Raw genomic sequence first — 21,413 nt, forward strand, 5'->3', positions numbered from 1 at the left:
TGGGAGGGCAGCTATAGAAAATTAAGAATTGGGGTGGGTCCACTGCCACCCCATTCTGGTGGGAAAATCAACCCACAAAGCCACACCATGATACAAATCCTTGTGAGAGAGCTGCTGTTGTCACCAAAGCACTGCTGGGCTGTCCCCTAGTGCCAAAAGAATACAAGGACTTGGCCGACACTTTCAGTGAACAAAACTCAATACCCTTCCCCCTCACCAACCCACTGACTGTGCAACAAAGCTAGTACCAGGAGCTAAACTCCCTAAGCCCAAGATGTATTCCATGATCCCTAAGGAAATGGACAAGCTAAGGAACTACATCAACACCAACTTAGCGAGGGGTTTCATCCAGCTGGCCAAATCCCGGGTCGCAGCCCCTGCACTGTTCAAAGAGAAAAAAGATGGGTCAATGAGGCTCTGCATGGATTTCCATGGAATAAATGCTGTGTGCATGGAAAACACCTACCCCCTGCCCTTAATGAAGGACATGGTGGCCCATCTCGCAAAGGGGAAGGTGTTCACCAAGCTCAACCTACAAGAAGCATTCTACGGAGTTCACATTAGAGAGGGGGACAAGTGGAAAACAGTCTTCAATGGCCCACTAGGCAGCTTCCAGTTTAAAGTGATGCCTTTTGGATTAACAAGGAGCCCCAGCAATTTTCATCAGCTAATCAATATGAAGTGCTGCATGATCACCTTTACAAAGGGGTCCTAGTCTACCTGAATGAAAATTCTCATTTTCAGTGAATCCCTAGAGGACCATGTCAAATTACTGCGCCAAGTCCTAAAGAAGCTGTTCACAGACAAACTATGCAAAGTTGTCAAAATACGAGTTCCACATGACCTCCTTGAACTACCTGGGCTACTAAGTGTCAAACAAAGAGGTCAAGATGGACCCAGGAAAAGTACAAGCCATTCTAGATGCACCTGCAAGCAGCTTCAGAGTTTCCTCAGGTTCACCAACTTTTATAGACAATTTATGCCTGCTTTTGCTGAAGTATCAGTCACCCTCATAGAACTGTTGAAAATTGGGGGAGGGGGCCCCAAGCCAAAGCCAAGCCAACCCCTGGACTCTGGACTGTCAGTGAGCCTTCGAAGCCCTAAAGAAACCATGAGCCTTGGTGGCGCAGTGGTTAGAGTGCTGTACTGCAAGCCACTTCTGCTGCCTGCAATTTGGCAGCTCAAATCCCACCAGGCTCAAGATTGACTCAGCCTTCCATCCTTCCAAGGTGGGTAAAAAGAGGACCCAGATTGTTGGGGGCAATATGCTGACTCTGTAAACCACTTAGAAAGGGCTGTAAAGCACTATAAAATGGTATATAAGTGCTATTGCTATTTGCTGAGGAGCCCATCCTCAGGCACCCTGACCCAAACCAACTGTTCGTGATCCAGGCAGATGCCAACGATGTGCCGTAGTGGTGGTACTCTACAAATGAAGCCCCCCAAGGCCAGCTGCAGCCCTGCGCCAACATCTCCAAAAAACTCACCAACACAAAAAGATGTGGGCGGTGTGGGAGAAGTAGGCTTATGCCATCTGTTGGGCTCTCCTCACCTGGAGACACTTTTTAGAAGGAAGTAAAGTGCCTTCCAAAGTCTGGACTGATCACAAAAATCTAGAGGCACTAAAAACGCCCCGAAAACTCTCCTCCAAGCAAGTCAGGTGGGCACAATGTTTCAAACAATTCAACTTTGAGCTAAAATACATCTGGGGGGGGGGGGTTGCTGATGCTTTGTCCGGAAAACCCCAATTTAACAGTTGCCAAGAGGAGATCATCCATGCTGTCATCCACACCACCCAGCCGGTGGCCCAAGTCACCATCAAGGCTAAGCCCGATGACAGCCACCCACCGGAGGCAACTAGATGACCATGGCATTAAAAACAGCTCTCTCTACAGACCCTTGGTTCAATGACAACAATGAAGCCCTGACCCTCAAGGGTGGACTGATATGTAAAAGGACCAAACTATATGTCCCTACTACCCTGAGACTCCAGCTCTTACAGCGCAGCCACAATGCTAAACTGGCAGGACATTTTGGCTATTTAAAAACTCTGCACCTAGCCAGGCAACAATTCTGGTGGCCAGAAATGAGAAGGGACATGGAGGATTACGTAAAGTGTTGCACAACCTGTGCAGCCATGAAGAAGAGACAAGGAAAAACCCCTGGGCTCCTTCAGCAAGTTGCAGGACCAATTCGCCCATGGGAGGAAATTGCCATGGATTTAATAGTCGAGCTCCCGGAGAGTGGTGGGAACATGGCCATTGACTTATTCTTGAAGCAAGTCCATTTCACTGCTTCCACGGGTCTGTCCTCTGCCAAAAAGTTGGCAAGGGTGTTTATAAAGCAGATCTATAAGTTACATGGGGTCCCCCACATGATTATCTTCAACATAGGGATCCAGTTTATGGCAAAGTTCTGGATGGAGTTTCTGAGAGCCATTGGGTCCAGGGCCTCAGCTTGGCTTTTCATCCCAGCATGAATGAGGCAACAGAACGAGTGAACGCCATGGTGGAACATTACTTTAGGTGCTATGTGGACTACCAGCAGTCCAATTGGGCAGAATTGCTGCCTTTTGCGGAGGTAGTCTACAACAATGTAGTGCATAGCAGTACCAACCTGATCCCATACCAGATTACCAGTGGCAGGGAGTTTGTCCCCATGCTGGAACTGCCCACGGAACCACCATCATCCATGTCCCTAAGCGACTGGATGGAATCCCTCAAGCAGGTGTGGGAGAATATCAAGCAAGCCCTGGTGGAAGCAGTGAGAACCTATAAAGTGCAAGCCAACAAGCGCCGCTCCCCCCAACCACTTTTCAAGTTGGTGATAAAGTGTATATGTCAACAAAGTAGTTGAAATTGAAATTGCCAAGTCAGAAGCTAGGGCCAAAATTTCTGGGGCCATTTCCAATAGTGAAAGTGATAAATCCTGTAACCATTCAGCTTAGCCTCCCATGCTTGCTAGGGAAAGTGCATCCGGTTTTTCATAGCAGCTTGTTAAAGTCGGCAGTAGGCTCCCAGCTATGGCCAGCAGACCGAGTTGCCCCAAAGCCTATGGTAGTGCAGGAAGGAGACTCACTATGAAGTAAAGAAAATTTTGGACTTGCGCCTGCATCAGGATCAGCCTGCAGTACTTAGTCCACTGGAAAGGTTACCCCGTCTGAGATCACCTGGATTAAAACTTGGGATGTGAAAGTGGACACATTAGCCAAGCAGTTTCACGACAAATATCTGGGGAAGCCTAAAGAACCACCTGGGAAAGGTCAGGGAGGCTGAAGTGGGGGTAGTTTAATTCTTTATGCTCTTTCTTTTTCCAGGACAAACTTTTTGCGTGAAAAGGGGCTGCCTGTCTATGGCACCTGACAGGTATTTTCCTTTTCATTGCTTAATTTAATATTATTTCTAACAATTTAATTTTTTTCCCTAGGGATCAGAGACATTTAACAGTTGCAATTACCTTGAGGGCACACAAAGACTGTGACACACGTATACATACAAAGATAAATAAAAGAGAAAAGGAGAGGAAAACAGAACTCTCAGATTTACACCCTGGTCATTCCCACCATAAATCGCAGTTAACTCAAATTAGGAAAGACATAAATCTTAACAAACATATTACATGGTTGTACAGAAGATAGAGGGGGAAAAAATCAATGTTCATATATATATAAATATATAAGCTTCCCATGTCTCTCTATTTCCGATGTAAAGATTCAATCAGCCCTGCCTGGTCCCTTGGTGACTAAGTCTCTTGACGAGCTTCTGTCCCACCTAAGGTTTTCAGACCAAAAATAATCAAAGGATGTGGGAGGACTCTGGTTCTCTTCTCAGAGTACTGCCCCCTCCTCCTTAGAGAACACCTGGCTCTGGTTTTCAGACCAAAAAAGGGTCTGGGAAGACCTCTACTCACCTGCAATAGTACAGGCACCTCCTTCCTCAACCTGCCTCACAGTTTTCAGACCCAGGAGAGTCTGGGAGCACCTTTGTTCTTTCTAGCAGTAGTATGGGCACATCTTACTGAGTGGACTTTGTTCAGTGACTTTCCAGCTGCCAGCTGAGGAGTGAGTGTCACTCACTTTTCCATTCCATTTTCACTCAGCTTCCCTTCTCCCTACAGAAGATCTTGTGCTCTGGCCAGACCCATTGGTGGGATTATCCAGTTCGTACCGGTTCAGAAGAACCAGTAACTAACTTTTTGTGAAAATTTATTTATTTTATAAATATATTATAAATCTATTCAGCAAACCAGCTGAATGGAGTGCCTCACCACGCCCAGTCCTTGGCCCTCCCCCCCCAGCCAGCAAGCAGCCAGGAGGCCAGTCTGGATAGAGAACTGATCCCAAGCTGGGCTTTCTCCTTTCCTTTTCCTGGCTTGACTTAGGCCATGGCCCAAAGCACCTGGGTCTCTTTAAGAGAAAGGATGCCGGCAGTTAGCCATGTTCCCAGGAAGTGTATTGATCAGTATATTATGCACATCCAGAAAACAAATTAATTCAGAAAGCAGTCTGCTGGTGAAACTCAAAAAATTAGAATATTGTGCAAAAGTTCATTTATTTCAGTAATGCAACTTAAAAGGTGAGACTAATATATGAGATAGACTCATTACATGCAAAGCAAGATAGTTCAAGCCGTGATTTGCCATAATTGTGATGATTATGGCTTACAGCTCATGAAAACCCCAAATCCACAATCTCAGAAAATTAGAATATTACATGCAATCAATAAAATAAGGATTGTACATAGAACAATATTGGACCTCTGAAAAGTATAAGCATGCATATGTACTCAGTACTTGGTTTGGGCCCCTTTTGCAGCAATTACTGCCTCAATACAGCTTGGCATAGAAGCTATCAGCCTGTGGCACTGCTGAGGTGTTATGGAAGACCAGCCTTCAGCTCTTCTGCATTGTTCGGTTTCATGTCTCTCATCTTTCTCTTGGCAATGCCCCATAGATTCTGTATGGGGTTCAGGTCAGGTGAGTTTGCTGGCCAATCAAGCACAGTAATCCCACGGTCATTGAACCAAGTTTTAGTGCTTTTGGCAGTGTGGGCAGGTGCCAAGTCCTGCTGGAAAATGAAGTCAGCATCCCCATAAAGCTCATCTGCGAAAAGAAGCATGAAGTGCTCGAAAATCTCCTGGTATATAGCTGTGTTGACCCTGGACTTAATGAAGCACAGTGGACCAACACCAGCAGACCACTTGGCTCCCCAAATCAACACAGACTGTGGAAACTTCACACTGGACTTCAAGCATCTTGTAGTGTGTGCCTCTCCATTCTTCCTCCAGACTCTGGGTCCTTGGTTTCCAAATGAAATGCAAAAGTTGCTCTCATCAGAAAAGAGGACTTTGGACCACTGAGCAACAGATCAGTTCTGTTTTTCTTTAGCTCAGGTAAGATACTTCTGATGTTTGTTGTTCAAGAGTGGCTTGACAAGAGGAATATGACATTTGAAGCCCATGTCCAGGATCCGTTTGTGTGTGGTGGCTCTTGATGCACTGACTCCAGCTTCAGTCCACTCCTTGTGAAAGTCCCCAACACTTTTGAATGGCCTTTTCCTGACAATCCTCTCCAGGCTGCGGTCATCCCTGCTATTTGTGCACCTTTTTCTTCCACACTTTTCCCTTCCACATAACTTTCTTTTAATGTGCTTTGATACAGCACTTTGGGAACATCCAACTTCTTTTGCAATTACTTTTTGAGTTTTCCCTCCTTATGGAGGGTGTCAATGATGATTTTCTGCACAACTGTCAGGTCAGCAGTCTTTCCCATGACTGTGATTCCTATTGAACCAGACTGAGAGACCATTTAAAGGCTTGGGAACCCTTTGCAGGTGTTATGGCTTGATTAGCTGATAAGAGTGGGACACTTTGAGTCTAGAATATTGAACCTTTTCACAATATTCTAATTTTCTGAGATTGTGGATTTGGGGTTTTCATGAACTGTAAGCCATAATCATCTCAATTATGACAAATCATGGCTTGAACTATCTTGCTTTGCATGTAATGAGTCTATCTCAAATATTTGTTTCACCTTTTAAGTTGCATTACTGAAATAAATGAACTTTTGCACGATATTCTAATTTTTCGAGTTTCACCTGTAAGTGTGAACAGACATGTGCTGCAAGTATCATTGTTTTAATTGCTATTGAATTCAAAAATGCCTTTGAGTAAAGCTGGCTGTTGTTTGAGTCAGCTGGTACAGCCATGCCACTATGTGGTAGTGCTGTCTTTCAAGATGTTTTTCAACTTCCAAGACTTATTAGAGACCTGCTTGTCTTTTGATGTTTCCCATCCAGGTATTAACCAGACCTGACCCTACTTAGTTTGTGTACACAGAGAAAGTCAGCCAGGTGGGGCTATCTTCTTAAGCAAAAAGAAGGTTATAAGAAGGAAAATGATGCACAGTGGCAGAAATGCAGTGGACACAAAAATAATCTGAAAATAAATAAAAATGACAGCAAGAACCCACATGTTCTGAGCAGGAATAAATATATAATACACAAACTCTGTATTTAAATAATACATAGAAAAATGTAACATGATAAAAATATTTCCCATATTATTCAACACTCTCCTGATTGACCATGTTTTATGGAATCAGATTGAAATATATTATTTTTTTATATCAAGTTAATTTATTTTATATGTCATATATACCAGAATGTATTCCCCAAACACTTTATATCTTTTGAAGAAACTGTACTTTTTATTCTTGTAACATTCCATTCATTTTTCTGGACGGACTTTTTAATGCATTGGCTTCAATGATGATTCTAGTGAGGTCCTCCCATTATATGTAGTCCTTGAATTACAACAGTTCATTTAGTGACTGTTCAAAGTTATGACACTGAAAAAAGTAACATGACCATTTTTCACACTTACCACCATTGCAGCATCCCCATGGTCATGTGATCAAAATTCAGAGGGAGGCCAGGCAAGGGGCTTGGGGAACCTCCTGGCGAGAGAGGCCCAGTGAGGCAAGGCACCCCTCGATGTGAGTGACGTTGAGTTGGCCATGACCACTCAGTCACATGACCACCCAGCCACATCTACTCAGCCAGTCATTAGGGCAGAGAATTGGTTGTTAAATTATTTGAATTCCACCACTGGCCCCCATACTTTCCAGACTCTGTTAGTAGAACAGATCTTACTACGGTTAGGAAAGGCACAGAGGGAGCAGGATCCATCTGTGATTGGGAGAAGGGTCCTCTCATTTACATAGACAGGCATACACACATTTCCCTCACTCTCTTGGGCTTTAAAAGTTAAAATTTAGAGGTATTCACCTTCTTTCCAAGCAACCTTTGAACTCAAAACTCCCTTTACTACTCTTGCTTCAAATGGCCAAGCTCTGGGGGGTCACCCACAAACACAATGGGTCTGTTGCCAGCAAGGTGGAGATTTGTTGGTCAGGTTAGCTTGGAGTCCCATCTGGAGTGCCAAATTGTTAGAAGGAAAATGCATCTGGTTCAGTTCCAAGCCGGGAGAAAGAAGCTGGAAACAACATGGAGGCTGATTGGAAAGCTGGTGTCAACCTTAAAGCTTGGTTTATTGAACAGAACCACAAAGACAATGTGCAGTTCTGGGTCAGCTGAAGAAATGGTTGAATGAGTGGATGGATCTTTATAGGTTTCTGTGACTTTGAAGTTTTAACTGTTCTGGGGATGGTACAATGAAGGGGCATGTGTTTTGAAAGGGTATTGGACAATTCCTATTGTGGCTAATGGCTTTTGTCCTGTGTTGGATCTTGGGTGAGGGGCTCCTTTCTAATCCTACTGTTGTACCAAGGTGTTTCCGATATTCTGTCTTGAATGGATTTCTGCCTGCAGTATTTATTTATTTATTTATTTGATTTATATTGCCGCCTATTTGCCCATGGTGACTCAAGGCGGCTTACACAATGTAAAATCATATTTAAAACAAAAAATAAAAATAAAAACAATAAGAACTAACAAAAAGAATCAAATAAATTAGTAAAGTACAATAGAACAAAATTTGGGAAAACAAAAAAACAGAACAAAACAAAAACAAAAAACAACTCCCACCCCGATGACAGCGGGTCACACTAGCCATCTGATGGGTTCCACCCCTCTCTGGGTTCCCCAGGCCCGTTGGCAAAAACCAGGTCTTCAGTGCCTTCCGGAATAGTATTAACGAGGGGGCCTTTCTAATCTCTGGGGGAATGATGTTCCAGAGAGATGGAGCCACCACAGAGAAGGCCCTTCTTCTTGGTCCCACCAGGTATATCTTCCTCAGGGGTGGGACCCGCAGCATTCCCTGCCTCCTCGCTCTAATGGGTTGGGTAGATGTCACTGGCAAGAGATGTTTCCTCAGATAACCCAGACCCAAGCCATGAAGGGCTTTAAAGGTGACAACTAGCACCCTGAATTGCACCTGGAAGCAAATTTGGCGGCCAATGCAGTTCCTGCAGGAGAGGTGATGCATGTGCACACCAGGGTCTGCATAAAACCATGTGGGCCGCTGCATTTTGCACCAACTGGAGCTTCCAGATGCTCTTCAAGGGCAGCTCCATGTAGAGCGCGGTGCAATAATCAAGATGGGAAGTGACCAGGGCATGAGTGACTGTGAGTAGGGACCTCTGATCCAGGAAAGGGCATAACTGGTGCATAATCCGCAGTTGCGCATAGGCCCTCCTGGCCACAACCACTACCTGCTCTTCGAACAAGAGTCATGAGTCCAGGAGAACCCCCAGATTACGCACAGGGTCTGTTTGGGGTAGTGCCACTCCATCCAAGACTAAAGGTGGTAATTCTTCCTGAACCAAGGAACCCCAGACCCAGAGCTACTCGGTCTTGCATGGGTTTAGTTTCAACCTGTTGCTCCCCATCCAGCCCTAACAGCCTCCAGGCATTGCGAGAGGGAGGACACAGCAACACTTAACTCACCATGGGCCGAGACATACAGCTGAGTATCATCAGCATATTGGTGATACCTCAGTTCATGTTGTCGGATTATCTCATCCAGCGGTTTCATATAAATGTTGAACAGGAGCGGAGAGAGTACCGAGCCCTGCAGAACCCTGTAAAGCAGTGGGCGAGGGTTGGATCTCTCCCCTCCTATCAACACTGACTGAGAGCAGTCGCAGAGGAGGGAAGTGAACCAAGACAGCACAAGGCCTCCCACTCCCATCCCCTGAAGCCGTCCCAGGAGAATCCCATGGTCAATGGTATAAAAAGCTGCCGAGAGGTCAAGTAGAGCAAGGATGGATGCACTACTCCCATCCCGGTCCCACCAGACATCATCCAAAAGTGCAGCCAATGCTGTTTCTGTCCCAAATCCAGGCCTGAATCCTGATTGGTAGGGGTTGAGATAATCCGTTTTATCCAGAAACCTCTGGAGCAGCTGCGTGACCACCTTCTCAACAACCTTTCCCGAAAAGGGAAGATTGGAGACATGTCAGAACTTATCCAACTGGGTGGATAATTCAGTCCAGCGATGGCTTCTAAGAAGAGGGCGGACCACAGCCTCCTTAAAGTGCTGGGGCACCATCTCCTCCTGTAGAGAAGCATTAATCACTGCCAGAGTCCATCCGCCTGTCACCTCCTGGGAAGCTTTCATAAGCCAGGAGGGACATGGGTCTAAAATACAAATGCTCGCGCGTATACTTCCTAGGATCCTGTCCACTTCCTCAGGAGCATCAGGGTCAAACCGTTCCCAGATAACAGGGCAAGAACCTGCCATAGAAGCTTCCACGGGATCAGCAACCACACCGGCATCTACCTGGGAATGAAGTCAAGCGATTTTGTCTTCCAGAAAATCCACAAATTCCTCAGCACGCCCCTTCAAGTGGACCTCTATCTCCTTTCCTAAGAGGAGACGGCTCACTTTAAAGAGGGTTGCTGGGCGATTATCTGCAGACGCAATTAGTGTGGAGAAGTATCTACACTTCGCCTCACAAATTGCCACAAGGTAGTAGCAGCTCTTACCCGTGTTCATTTGCTTTGCTTATGAGTAGAGCTGCTGTATCTAGATACTTGTCTTCCTCTTTCAATAAGCTCTTTGTCTCTTAAGTGCTGGCATCTGTTGTGGGCTATTAAGAAAGACTTGGGGGTGTTTTCTGTCTTTAAGAGCATGTTTCTTCATTTCTCCTATAAGGAAATATAATATTCTGCCTTTTTAATATTTCCCAAAATATTTAATTCTTCGGGGGGAGGGAGGGGGTGTTCCCATATTTTAGCTGGAGAATAATAGCAATTTTTTCCTAAACTATTATCCCCCCAAAAAAACAATTTAAAAACTGCATCAAGCTGGAATATGTACCCAGATAGTACTTTTGTTGATGCCACCAGCTAGTGAAGTAGCTATGCAGTAGATAGTGCTGCTCTCTTAGCTTTAACTTAGACTGTACCAGGGAATTACTTAAGTGTTTTGGCTGGTGATGTGGTGTTACCCTAAGATGGGGTAGGATCAATAGAGTTTTATAATTCAAAGTGGACAAAGCTACATAATTATATCCAACGTGGTCACTTACTGGTTCATCATCCCACTTCTTGGGATACAGTATTCTTGTCTTAGCAAACCACTGAAAATGTATTTGTTCATTTTAAACATTGCTTAACTTCTTCCCACTGGAGGAATGTAATAAAGATTACAGCTTTCAATTAAAATAACATTTTCAATTAATACAAGAGGATAAAAACACAAATATTTTAATCCAAAAGATTGGAGAGTCTAGAGAATCAGACTGGTTATCCTAGACTGGTTAATCAATAAGGAGGAGCTATTTGAAGATATTGTTTTTTCCCCATTCATTCATGGCCAGTTCTTGGAGACTGCTTGGACAAGTTCCTGCAGTTTTCTTGGCCAATTTTTCTGAAATGTTAAGCATAAATGACTAGCCAAAAAAGCTATAAGCAACAACAACAACAACAAAATGTTTAAAATTATGTCAGTAGTAAAATAAAAAAGTAGATCTACTATTTGGAGAAAAATGGCAGGTTGGTAAATTTAAGAATGGATTTATTTAAATCTGATTGGTGTTTCTTAGCCATATTTACAAAAGTTTTGTTAACAGAGCTTAGTCCTCTCTACAAATGCCCTGGGTATACTTAATAGTCATACTTAATATAGATTGATGGACTAGAGCAGCTATTGGTTATATTCAGACATCACACAAAACAATGAAGTTAGTTAAATACAGATAATCCTCAACATTATCACAATTGAGCCCAAAATGTAGGTTGCTAAGTGACAAATTTGCTAAGTAAGTTTTGTCCCATTTTATGACTTTTCTTGCCAAATTTATTAAATGAATCACTGCAGTTGTTAAATTAGTAACCCAATTGTTAAGTGAATCTGGTTTCCCCATGATCATGGGGATGCTGCAACAAAATGATATGTCACTGTTTTCAATGCTGTTGTAACTTTGAAGGTCATAAGTGAACCAAATTTGTTCACTGAATTAACTCAGGATTCACACAGCACATCAAACTGAAATGCAGCCGAGCATTTGTAACTCAGACTGTAGGAGCCCAGAAATTCAGATGGAAACCTAAGTTCATTTCACTACAGTTGCTAATCTCTTGTTTTGAAAGCTACATCCCATGGTGGGGATAGGTGGGGTAGTTTCTTTCCATGACCGAGATCTTTGGGGTTGCATTTGGTTGAGAAAACCGAGTGTCCAAGACTCTCTTTGGAAAAAGACCGGCGTGGAAGACTAAAACCAGGACTCAGCCCTAAGGCTGTTTCTGTGGGTGGCTGTTCGAGCGCAGGCAGGCGCCAGTCAAGGAGCATTAGACGAGCCGGCTCTTGGAAAGGCAGTGCGAACTGCTACGCTGCCGTCGCCTCCCCCTCTTCTTTGCCCACTTTCTGCTGGTTTGGGTAGTTCGGCCCCCGAAGAAGAGACAATCCAAGGCGCCTCATTGGGTGGCTGTTCAGCAGCTGACTGGGGAAGAGGGTGGGGAGAAAACGAGAGAACGCGAGCAAGGAAACTCAGAAGGCGGATGGGATGGCGAGGGAAGGGGAAATTTACTATGGCAAGCACGGTAAGCCATTATTGAGCGCCGCCTTTTGTTCCCTACCTTCTACTCTGGGCGAGGGACAGCAGCAGGTGGTCTTTGCTGGATACTGATCTGAGAAGCAGCTTCTGCGCGTTCGCGGGGGTGGGGGCGGGACGGGACTCAGTGCTGCTCCCCGGTGAACTAGGTGCCTGACTTAGACTTAGCCCCGGGTCGCCTCCGGCCCAAAGGAAACAATCTTGGCGATAACTTGGGCTAACGAGGTAAACTGGTTTTGCAGCCGTGGCGCAGTTTCCTCAGATCTGTCTTGGCTCCCAAGGCGGATTCGGAAAATATTGCAAAGAATACCTGTGGTGGAAAAACACGCCTGCTTTTTGCTTGACTTTAACCAATAGGAAAGGAGTAGGACAGTAATAAAATTGAGCAAACCAAGCAGGGTTACGATCAACGCCCTTCAAGGCCTTCTGCTCCGTCCAGTTCACATTCCACCACTCTCGTTCCCGCCATTCCCGATGTAATGTCTGAGTTTACAAGTGCCTGAGACTATGCTAAAATTGGAGTGGGTCGTTTATGGTTCAGCAAGCTGTAAGGCAATCTCTTGGCATATTACACAAACAGACTTACAATAACTGCCCAGAGTCACTGTGAGTTTTGGTCATATAAATTTCAGTTATTAATTATTATTAAAGCTAAAGTACTGTAGTTTTCTTATTTGGGCATATTCAGCATTTTGTGTTCTGCCTATTTCAAAGGCTCTGGGTGATTTGTAACAATCCTGATATATCAACATATAATGAATGCCACAGTCCCCTTGTATTAATAGTCAAATTCCTGATGTAATAAAACTAACTTTTGCAAAATTGTCCAGTAAAAAAGCTCAGCTCAGTGCCCTGGAACAGGATGCCTGGGGCTACCTTGAGGGAAAACTCCATAGGGCTGTGTGAATATAGCTGAAAGATTTTAACTAGGTTTTGTTTTTTCTGAGTGTTGCGATAATCAAGTCTGTCTCCGAAGTGGTAAAAATGGTCCAATTTACATCTAGATGTAATGGAACTACATCTAGATGGAGGCAAGTAAGCAGTGAAGAACCCCAAGGTTCTGTCTTAGGCCATGTACAATAACTTCATAAACAATTTAGATGAGGAAATAGAAAGGGAATTCATCAAATTTGCAGACGATACTAAGCTGGCAGAAATAGCCAACATCCCCAAAAGGCTCATGATCCAGAAGGAGCTTGACAGACTTGAACTCTGGCCCTATCTAAGAAAATGAAATTCAATGGTGAGAAAAGTAAGATTTACACTTAGACAAGAAAAACCTATTGTACAGGAAAAGATTATGTGAAATGTGGCTCAATAGCAGTAACTGCTAGAGGGATCTTGGAGTCCTAGTGGGCAATCACTTAAATATGAGCCAGCAGTGTGCTTCAACCACCAAAAAGCCAATGGCAATCCTAGTCTGCATTAACAGAGGGATAGAATCAAGATAAAGTACTGCTTTACTGCAAGGAAAGCAGCAAAAGTCTTTATTTCTTTCCCCTAAACTCTGCCAGAAATGAGTCTTTGGGACCCTGCAAGGCATCCTGCTCCCAAGAGGCTGCGCTGGTGCAACAAGTCTCACAAAGGCTCATTTCTGGCAGAGTTTGGGAGAGAGAAAGAAAGACTTCTGCTGCTTCTGCTGCTTTCCTTGCATGAAGTCAAAAGTCTCTGTCTCTCTCTCTCTCTCTGTGTGTGTGTGTGTGTGTCTCTGTCTCTGTCTCTCTCTGAGAACGGAGCTGGAGACGGTATCCTGCGATCCCAAATAAAGAATGATAATTGGTAGGAAAACAGGGTGAGGAATTTTCCTGCAGACAGTTTTTGGGATTTTCCCAGGGTCTCTGGTCCACAGGATTTAAAATTATGAGTTTGCTGGTCCTTGAGGTCCAAAAGGTTGGCGACCCCTATTCTAGTCCAATCCCCTGCTCAAGCAGCAGACCCTATACCATTTCAGATAAACAGCTGTCCAGTCTCTTTTTAAAAGCAGTGCTGGAGCACCAATAATTTCTGAAAGCAAGCTATTCCACTGGTTAATTGTTCTCATTGCCAGGAAATTTCTCCTTAGATCTAGATTGCTTCTCTCCTTCATTAGTTTCCATCAATTGTTTCTTGTTCTGCCTTCTGGCACTTTGGAAATAAGATGACCCCTCTTCTTTGTGGCAGCCCCTCAAATATTGGAACATTGCTATCATGTCACACCTAGTTCTTCTTTTCATTAGACTAGGGATGTCAAACTGGATTTCTTTGAGGACCGGATCAGCATTGTACTTTTCCTCCATGGGCCGGCCAATGGGGGGAGACAGGACAGACACCTCCTGCAGCATCCTGCTGGCCCAAATAGGGCGTGGGGGGATGTTTTCATCCTGGACAGCCTCCTTGCAGCACTTTGTCGGTCAAAACAGAGTGCAGGAGTGCCGCACATGTTCCCCTGTGGGCCATTTTCGGCCTGAATGGCCTCCTAAAGCAGTGATCCCCAACCTTTCTTATGCCGCGGCCCGGTATCCCCAACCTTTTTATGGCGCGGCCTGGTACCGGCATTAGCTGGGCGCCGCCATCTTTTTGATGAAAAAGTGCTTCCAGTGACCTCACGGAAGCACTTTTTCATCAAGATAGGCGGCAGCTTCGTGAGCTTTTCCGGTAGAAATGGCTTTCACCCAGAAAAGCTCACCAGAAGCGCTGGCGCCGCCATCTTTTTGATGAAAAAGTGCTTCCGGTGAGCTTTCTACCCAGAAAAGCTCACCGGAGCGCTGGCGCCACCATCTTTTTGATGAAAAAGTGCTTCCGGTGAGCTTTCTGGCCGGAAAAGCTCACCGGAAGCACTTTTTCATAAAAAAAAAGATGGCGGCGCCCAGCAAACCAGCGGCCCGGTAGAACTTGTTCCACGGACCGGGACCGGTCCGTGGACCGGTGGTTGGGGACCCCTGTCCTAAAGCACCCTGCTGGCCAAAACCAAATTTAAGCACCCCGTAGGCCGGATCCTTGAATTTGACACCCCTGCATTAGACTATATAAACCAGTTCCTGCAACTATTCTTCATATGTTTTAGTCTCCAGGCCATTAATCATCTTTGTTGCTCTTCTCTGCACTCTTTCCAGAGTCTAAACATCTTTTTTTATAGTTTGGTGACCAAAATTGGATGCAGTATTTTAAGTGTGATCTTACCAAGGCATTCTAAAGTGAAACTAACACTTCATATGATCTTGATTCTATTCCTCTGTAAATGCATCCTAGGATTGTATTGGCCCTTTTTTCAGCTGCAGCACACTGCTAGCTTATATCCACTAGGACTCCAAGATCCCCCTTTCAGTTACTGCTAAAAGCACAACAAAGAATGTACTTTCTGCGCCAACTCAGAAAGCTCAAACTGCCCAAGGAGCTGCTGATATAGTTCTACAGAGGAATTATTGAGTCTGTCATCTGCACCTCTATAACTGTCTGGTTTGGTTCTGCAACCCAATAAGACAGACACAGACTCCAGAGAGTAATTAGGACTGCGGAGAAAACAAATACTACCAACCTGCCTTCCATTGAGGACCTGTATACTGCACGAATCAAAAAGTGGGCTGTGAAAATATTTACAGACCCCTCACATCCTGGACATAAACTGTTTCAATGCTTTGACTCCCAGGGACAGGAGTTCAGCTAAGCTACCTGCAAAATCGTCTCTCTCTAGGAGCGCTCGCAGAGAGAAGCAGCCAGAGTCACTCTTGTCTCTCGAGCCCGGCCAAAATTTCTTGTGCTGCTGCTGCGAGCGCTCCTTGAGAGAGAGATGATTTTGCAGGTAGCTTGGCTGAATTCCTGTCCCTGGGAGTCAAAGCACTGAAGCACAAGTGGCGCAGGAAACTTTGGCCGGGCTCCTTGAGGGAAGGTGGCATGCTGATGCCACGCAAATGCAAGTAGTGCAGCACTCCCGCACCTTCCAGCCATCTCCATCACTGCTTCGGCCCGCCTCTGCCACCGCCCCCCTCTTGCCACAACAGCACCATTACCTTGTCCTGGCTGGCGAGGGCTGCGCTGCTTTTTGCATGTTGCACCACCCGCAATTTGCACATTACACATGCCACCCCTATGGCGGAAATTTCCAACCCCACCACAGGCCGATCCCATATTCCAGAGCTATGGTAGTCACAAGACTGGCCCTTTGGTCATTCCGGAGCTGCTCCAGGATGACCAAAGGGCCAGTCCTGTGACTACTGCAGCTCTGGAATATGGGACCGACTTTCCCACCAATGTCAGCAAGCCACCATCAGTCAAAATTCATATTAGTGGTCCACAGGATTTAATATTAATGTGTTTGGTGGTCCCTGAGGTCCAAAAGGTTGGTGACCCCTGCTATAGAGCACTGCACACCAGAACACTAGACACAAAAACAGTTTTTTTCCCGAACACCATCACTCTGCTAAACAAATAATTCCCTCAACACTGTCCAACTATTTACTAACTCTGAATTAGTATTACTATTAATCTTATCGTTCCTATCACCCATCTCCTCCCACTTGTGACTGTATGACTGTAACTTTGTTGCTTGTATCCTTACAATTTATATTGACTTGTTTCCCAGTATGATTTGATTGCTTATTTGTACCCTATGATTATCATTAAGTGTTGTACCTTATGATTCTTGACAAATGTATCTTTTCTTTTTGTGTACACTGAGAGCATATGCACCAAGACAAATCCCTTGTGTGTCTAATCACACTTGGCTAATAAAGAATGCATTCATTCATTTATTCATTCATTCATTGAACCAGGTTTCATCTAATCTATACCTGTACATTCGATTTTTCTTGCCTAAGTGTAAAATATTACTTTTCCAGTCCAGTATTTTTTAGCCACCATCAGTCAAAATTCATATTAGTGGTCCACAGGATTTAATATTAATGTGTTTGGTGGTCCCTGAGGTCCAAAAGGTTGGTGACCCCTGCTATAGAGCACTGCACACCAGAACACTAGACACAAAAACAGTTTTTTCCCCGAACACCATCACTCTGCTAAACAAATAATTCCCTCAACACTGTCCAACTATTTACTAACTCTGAATTAGTATTACTATTAATCTTATCGTTCCTATCACCCATCTCCTCCCACTTGTGACTGTATGACTGTAACTTTGTTGCTTGTATCCTTACAATTTATATTGACTTGTTTCCCAGTATGATTTGATTGCTTATTTGTACCCTATGATTATCATTAAGTGTTGTACCTTATGATTCTTGACAAATGTATCTTTTCTTTTTATGTACACTGAGAGCATATGCACCAAGACAAATCCCTTGTGTGTCTAATCACACTTGGCTAATAAAGAATGCATTCATTCATTTATTCATTCATTCATTGAACCAGGTTTCATCTAATCTATACCTGTACATTCGATTTTTCTTGCCTAAGTGTAAAATATTACTTTTCTTTCGATTGAATTTTATTTTGTTAGATAAGATCCAGTGTTCAAGTCTGTTGAGATCCACCTGGATCTTTTTTTTTTTATAAATTTTTATTGTTTTTTTTTTAAAAAAACAAAAACAAACAAAACATAAAAACATCAAGCCATCTTCCATAGGTGTGCACATACAGTGTGCCGGTTGATTTACAAATTGTTTTGTGCTTCCATTTCGTAGTGTTCAATTACAATTACATTGCATATAATCTCGTATTTTCAATCAAAAATTAAATACCTTAGTATCATCATTAATCAATCATTTAACCATACTTTTAATCATTCATGTTTTATAAGATAATCATAATTTACTTAGTTTGTTTTATAACAGTTCATATTATCATCCCAAATCTATCCTAAAATCATTTTGTAGATATAATAAGAAAGAAGTACATCTTTATATATTTATTATTTTCTAAGAGTCTACATATTTCATTACTGTATTTTATTGTCTAACCATTGATAGAATAGATCCCAAATTTTATAAAATTGTTTATCCTCTTGTTCTCTAATTCCAAATGTCAATCTACTCATTTCAGCACATTCCAATATTTTCTTAATGATTTCCTCCTGTGATGGTATTTTCTCATTTTCCCAGTTTTTAGCAAATACAATCCTAGCCGCTGTTAATACATTTACAATCAGGTATTTCAAATCTTTACTATATATTTCAGGTAAAATTCCCAATAAAAATATCTGGTTTCAAGTCTATGTTTTTGTGTCATTTTTTCCAACCACATGTGGATTTTAGTCCAGTATTTTTTAGCATCTGCACAAGTCCACCACAGATGGTAATATGAGCTGGGTGTCTGATGACATTTCCAACATTTTTCGGATTTATTCTTGAACATTCTTGCTATTCTTGTCAGGGGGAAAATGCCACCTGTAAAACATCTTATACAAATTTTCTTTATATGCTGTTGACATTGTCATTTTATAATTTTGAGACCACAATTTTTGCCATTTCTCTAAATCAATCCCATATCCAAAATTCTTCACCCAAGCAATCATAGTTTTTTTAACTTGTTCTTCTTCTAGTTTAATTTCTAATAGATATCCATACAATTTTTTAATCACCTTTTCATCAGTACCTGTCAAAATCTTATCTAAATCAGTCAATTTATCATAGAAACCTTCTGTCTTAGAATCTTTATCATACCTTGAATGTATTTGCGCATATGAAGACCAATTCATCTTTATCCCTTGTTCCTCTAGCTTTTGCATAGATTTAAGTTCACCCTTTTCATTGAGTATTTCACCATATCTAACTGTTTGTTCCTTTTTGTATATTATAGGATACGAGAATGCTTCAAAGTCGATAGCCAGACTGGAATTTTCAGATAACATTGTCTTTTAACCTTCTCCCAGTTTAACCACAGAGACTCCCGTATATAATGTCTTCTAAAATACCCCTGTGTTTTAGTTCCTTTGTACCATAAAAAAGCATGCCACCCTAACAACAGATCATGTCCTTCTAATGTCAACAATCTAGCATCTCTTAATGTTATCCATTCCTTAACCCACATCAGATTTGTAGCTTGGTAGTACAATTCCCAATTAGGCAAATCAAATCCTCCTCTAATTCTAGCATCTTGCAAAAGTTTTAACTTTATTCTCGCTTTCTTACCTTGCCATATATATTTCAACACAATTTTATTTAAATCTTCAAAGTAGTCTTTTCCAAGCCTAATTGGAATTGTTTGAAACAAATATAAAATTCTGGGTAATATATTCATCTTGATTGTTGAAATTCTCCCTATTAGTGACAGTTGTAAATTTTCCCATTTCGCCAGATCTAGCGCTATCTGCTGCTTAAGTTTGATATAATTATTCTCTTTTAGTGTACTGCATCTTGCTGTCAAATGTATCCCCAAGTACTTGATCTTATTCGTGACCTGAATTTTCAATAGATCTGCCAGTTCTTCCTTTTGTCTTAATAGCATATTCTTTGTCAAAATCTTTGTCTTATCTTTATTTATTTTCAAACCAGCCACCTTTCCATATGTCTCTATCTTTTCTATCAATTTTGGTGCTGTTTCTAGAGGGTCTTCTAAGATGAAAACCAGATCATCTGCAAATGCTTGCAGCTTAAATTCTTCCTTTTTGATTTTCATTCCTTTTATATTCTTTTCATCTCTAATATTTCTGTTTAGCACTTCCAAAGTTAACACAAACAACAAAAGTGATAGTGGGCACCCTTGTCTTGTTCCCTTTCTTATATTGATAGAGTCTGTCAGTTCTCTCTCTTATCATTACCTTTGCCGTTTGCTTATAGCATATAGCTTCTATTGCTTGAATAAATTTTCTAGCAAAACCCATCTGTTCCAACAGTAATAACATGAATCGCCAATTCACATTATCAAATGCCTTCTGTGCATCTAGAAATATCAGAGCCATTTGTTTTTCAGGATGTGCCTCGTAGTATTCCAAGGTGTCCAAGATTACTCTCATATTATCTTTAATTTGTCTCTTTGGCAGAAATCCATTTTGATCAGGATGAATAAAATTATTTAGATATTTTTTAAGTCTTTCTGCCAATATTGAAGCAAAGATTTTGTAATCTGCATTTAGTAAAGAAATAGGTCTATAGTTCTTAATTTGTAATGGGTCGGCCTCCTCTTTAGGAATAAGTGTAATATAGGCTTCTGACCATGATTTAGGTATCTTCTTCTTTAACATAACTTCATTCATAACTTCTAGCAATTCAACGATTCTTGTAATGTTTTATAAAATTCTGCGGGAAGTCCATCTGGGCCTGGTGCCTTTCCATTATTTTGCTTCTTGAATGCTTCAGTTAACTCCATCATCGTTATATTGCTTTCTAACATTGTTTCAATCTCTTTAGGTATCTGAGGTAAATTAGCATTTTGTAAGTACTGTTTAACTCTTTTCTCATCAATATTCTCTTGCATATATAATTTCCCATAGAAGTCTCAAATGATTTCCTTCTTCTCTTTACTACCATAGCAAACTTGGCCTTGGTCATCTGTTAATTGCAATATTTTCCTTGATTCTTTCTCCTTTCTCAATTTGTATGCTAACCATCTACCTGGTTTGTTTGCGTCTTCAAAGTAGTTCTGTTTAGCACCTCTAATTTTCTGTGCTAATTCTTCTTCTATTTGACCCATTTTATGTTTAACTATATCCATTTTTAGCTTGATGTCCTTTTTCTGTGGCATTTTCTGTAGCTCTTTTTCAAGTCTTTTATACTCATCCTCTAAGGCCTTAGAGGCTAATCTTTTCATAGTATTCCTTTTCCTTATATAGTCTATTATCAAGCCTCTAACATATGCCTTCGTTGTATCCCATACATTCTGAATTGATGTATCTTCTTTTTGTTTTCTCTAAAGAAAAAAGCCAATTCTTTCTCCATCCACTGTGTGAAGTCTTCTTCCTTTAAAATAGTATTATTTAACATCCATCTTGATCTTCTTTTTTGTCTTTTCCATTTAATTGTCATTGGATTGTGATCTGCCCAAGTACTTGTTTCAATAATTATTTCTTGAATATTAGTTATTAATTCTGTTGACATCCATATCATATCTATTCTGGACCATGATGTCTATTTGAATAGAAGGTGTATTGTTTAGTTTTAGCATTTCTTTCTCTCCATGTATCTTTTAAGTTTATTTCATCTACCATTTTAAAAAAAGATTTAGGGAGAGTCTTTCTGTTTTGCTTTATTGTTTTCTGTGCTGTATAGCCCTATTTATTGTCTACAATTCCATTAAAATCTCCCATCATAACTATATTAGCATAGTCCAGTTCAATTATTTTCATATGTAATTTTTTATAGAATTCTTCCTGTTTGTCATTCGGGGCATAGATTGCAATCAGGAGTATTCTCCCTCGAGCCGCTCGGAGCATCCAGAGACTGGGATGTGCTTCTGAGTCCTCTTCTTGCAGGCTGAGCTTTAGATGAGGAAACGCTCCGCCCCCTCACGTGGTATCGCGCAGCGTCTCCAGT

At 42.1% G+C, this 21,413-nt stretch overlaps 1 protein-coding gene across 7 annotated transcripts in view; it reads left to right on the plus strand.

Annotated features, from left to right (window-relative positions):
• SLC44A2 (solute carrier family 44 member 2 (CTL2 blood group)) overlaps positions 1–21,413 on the plus strand; it is a 222,631-nt gene that overhangs the window by 48,150 nt on the left and 153,068 nt on the right. For 3 of the 7 annotated variants that reach the window (XM_087957090.1, XM_087957093.1, XM_087957089.1), the window contains exon 1: positions 11,880–12,004. The exons of the other annotated variants lie outside the window; for them this stretch is intronic. In XM_087957090.1, the coding sequence (XP_087813216.1) occupies positions 11,968–12,004 (37 nt within the window). In that variant the 5' untranslated portion in view covers positions 11,880–11,967. Of the gene's footprint in view, positions 1–11,879; positions 12,005–21,413 lie in introns of those variants that run through there. 7 annotated transcript variants of the gene reach the window in all.

Source organism: Notechis scutatus, chromosome 2 (genome assembly GCF_049901735.1).
Source record: "Notechis scutatus isolate UNSWTSFEM ecotype Mainland chromosome 2, rNotScu1.2, whole genome shotgun sequence".
Classification (NCBI taxonomy): Eukaryota; Metazoa; Chordata; class Lepidosauria; order Squamata; family Elapidae; genus Notechis; species Notechis scutatus.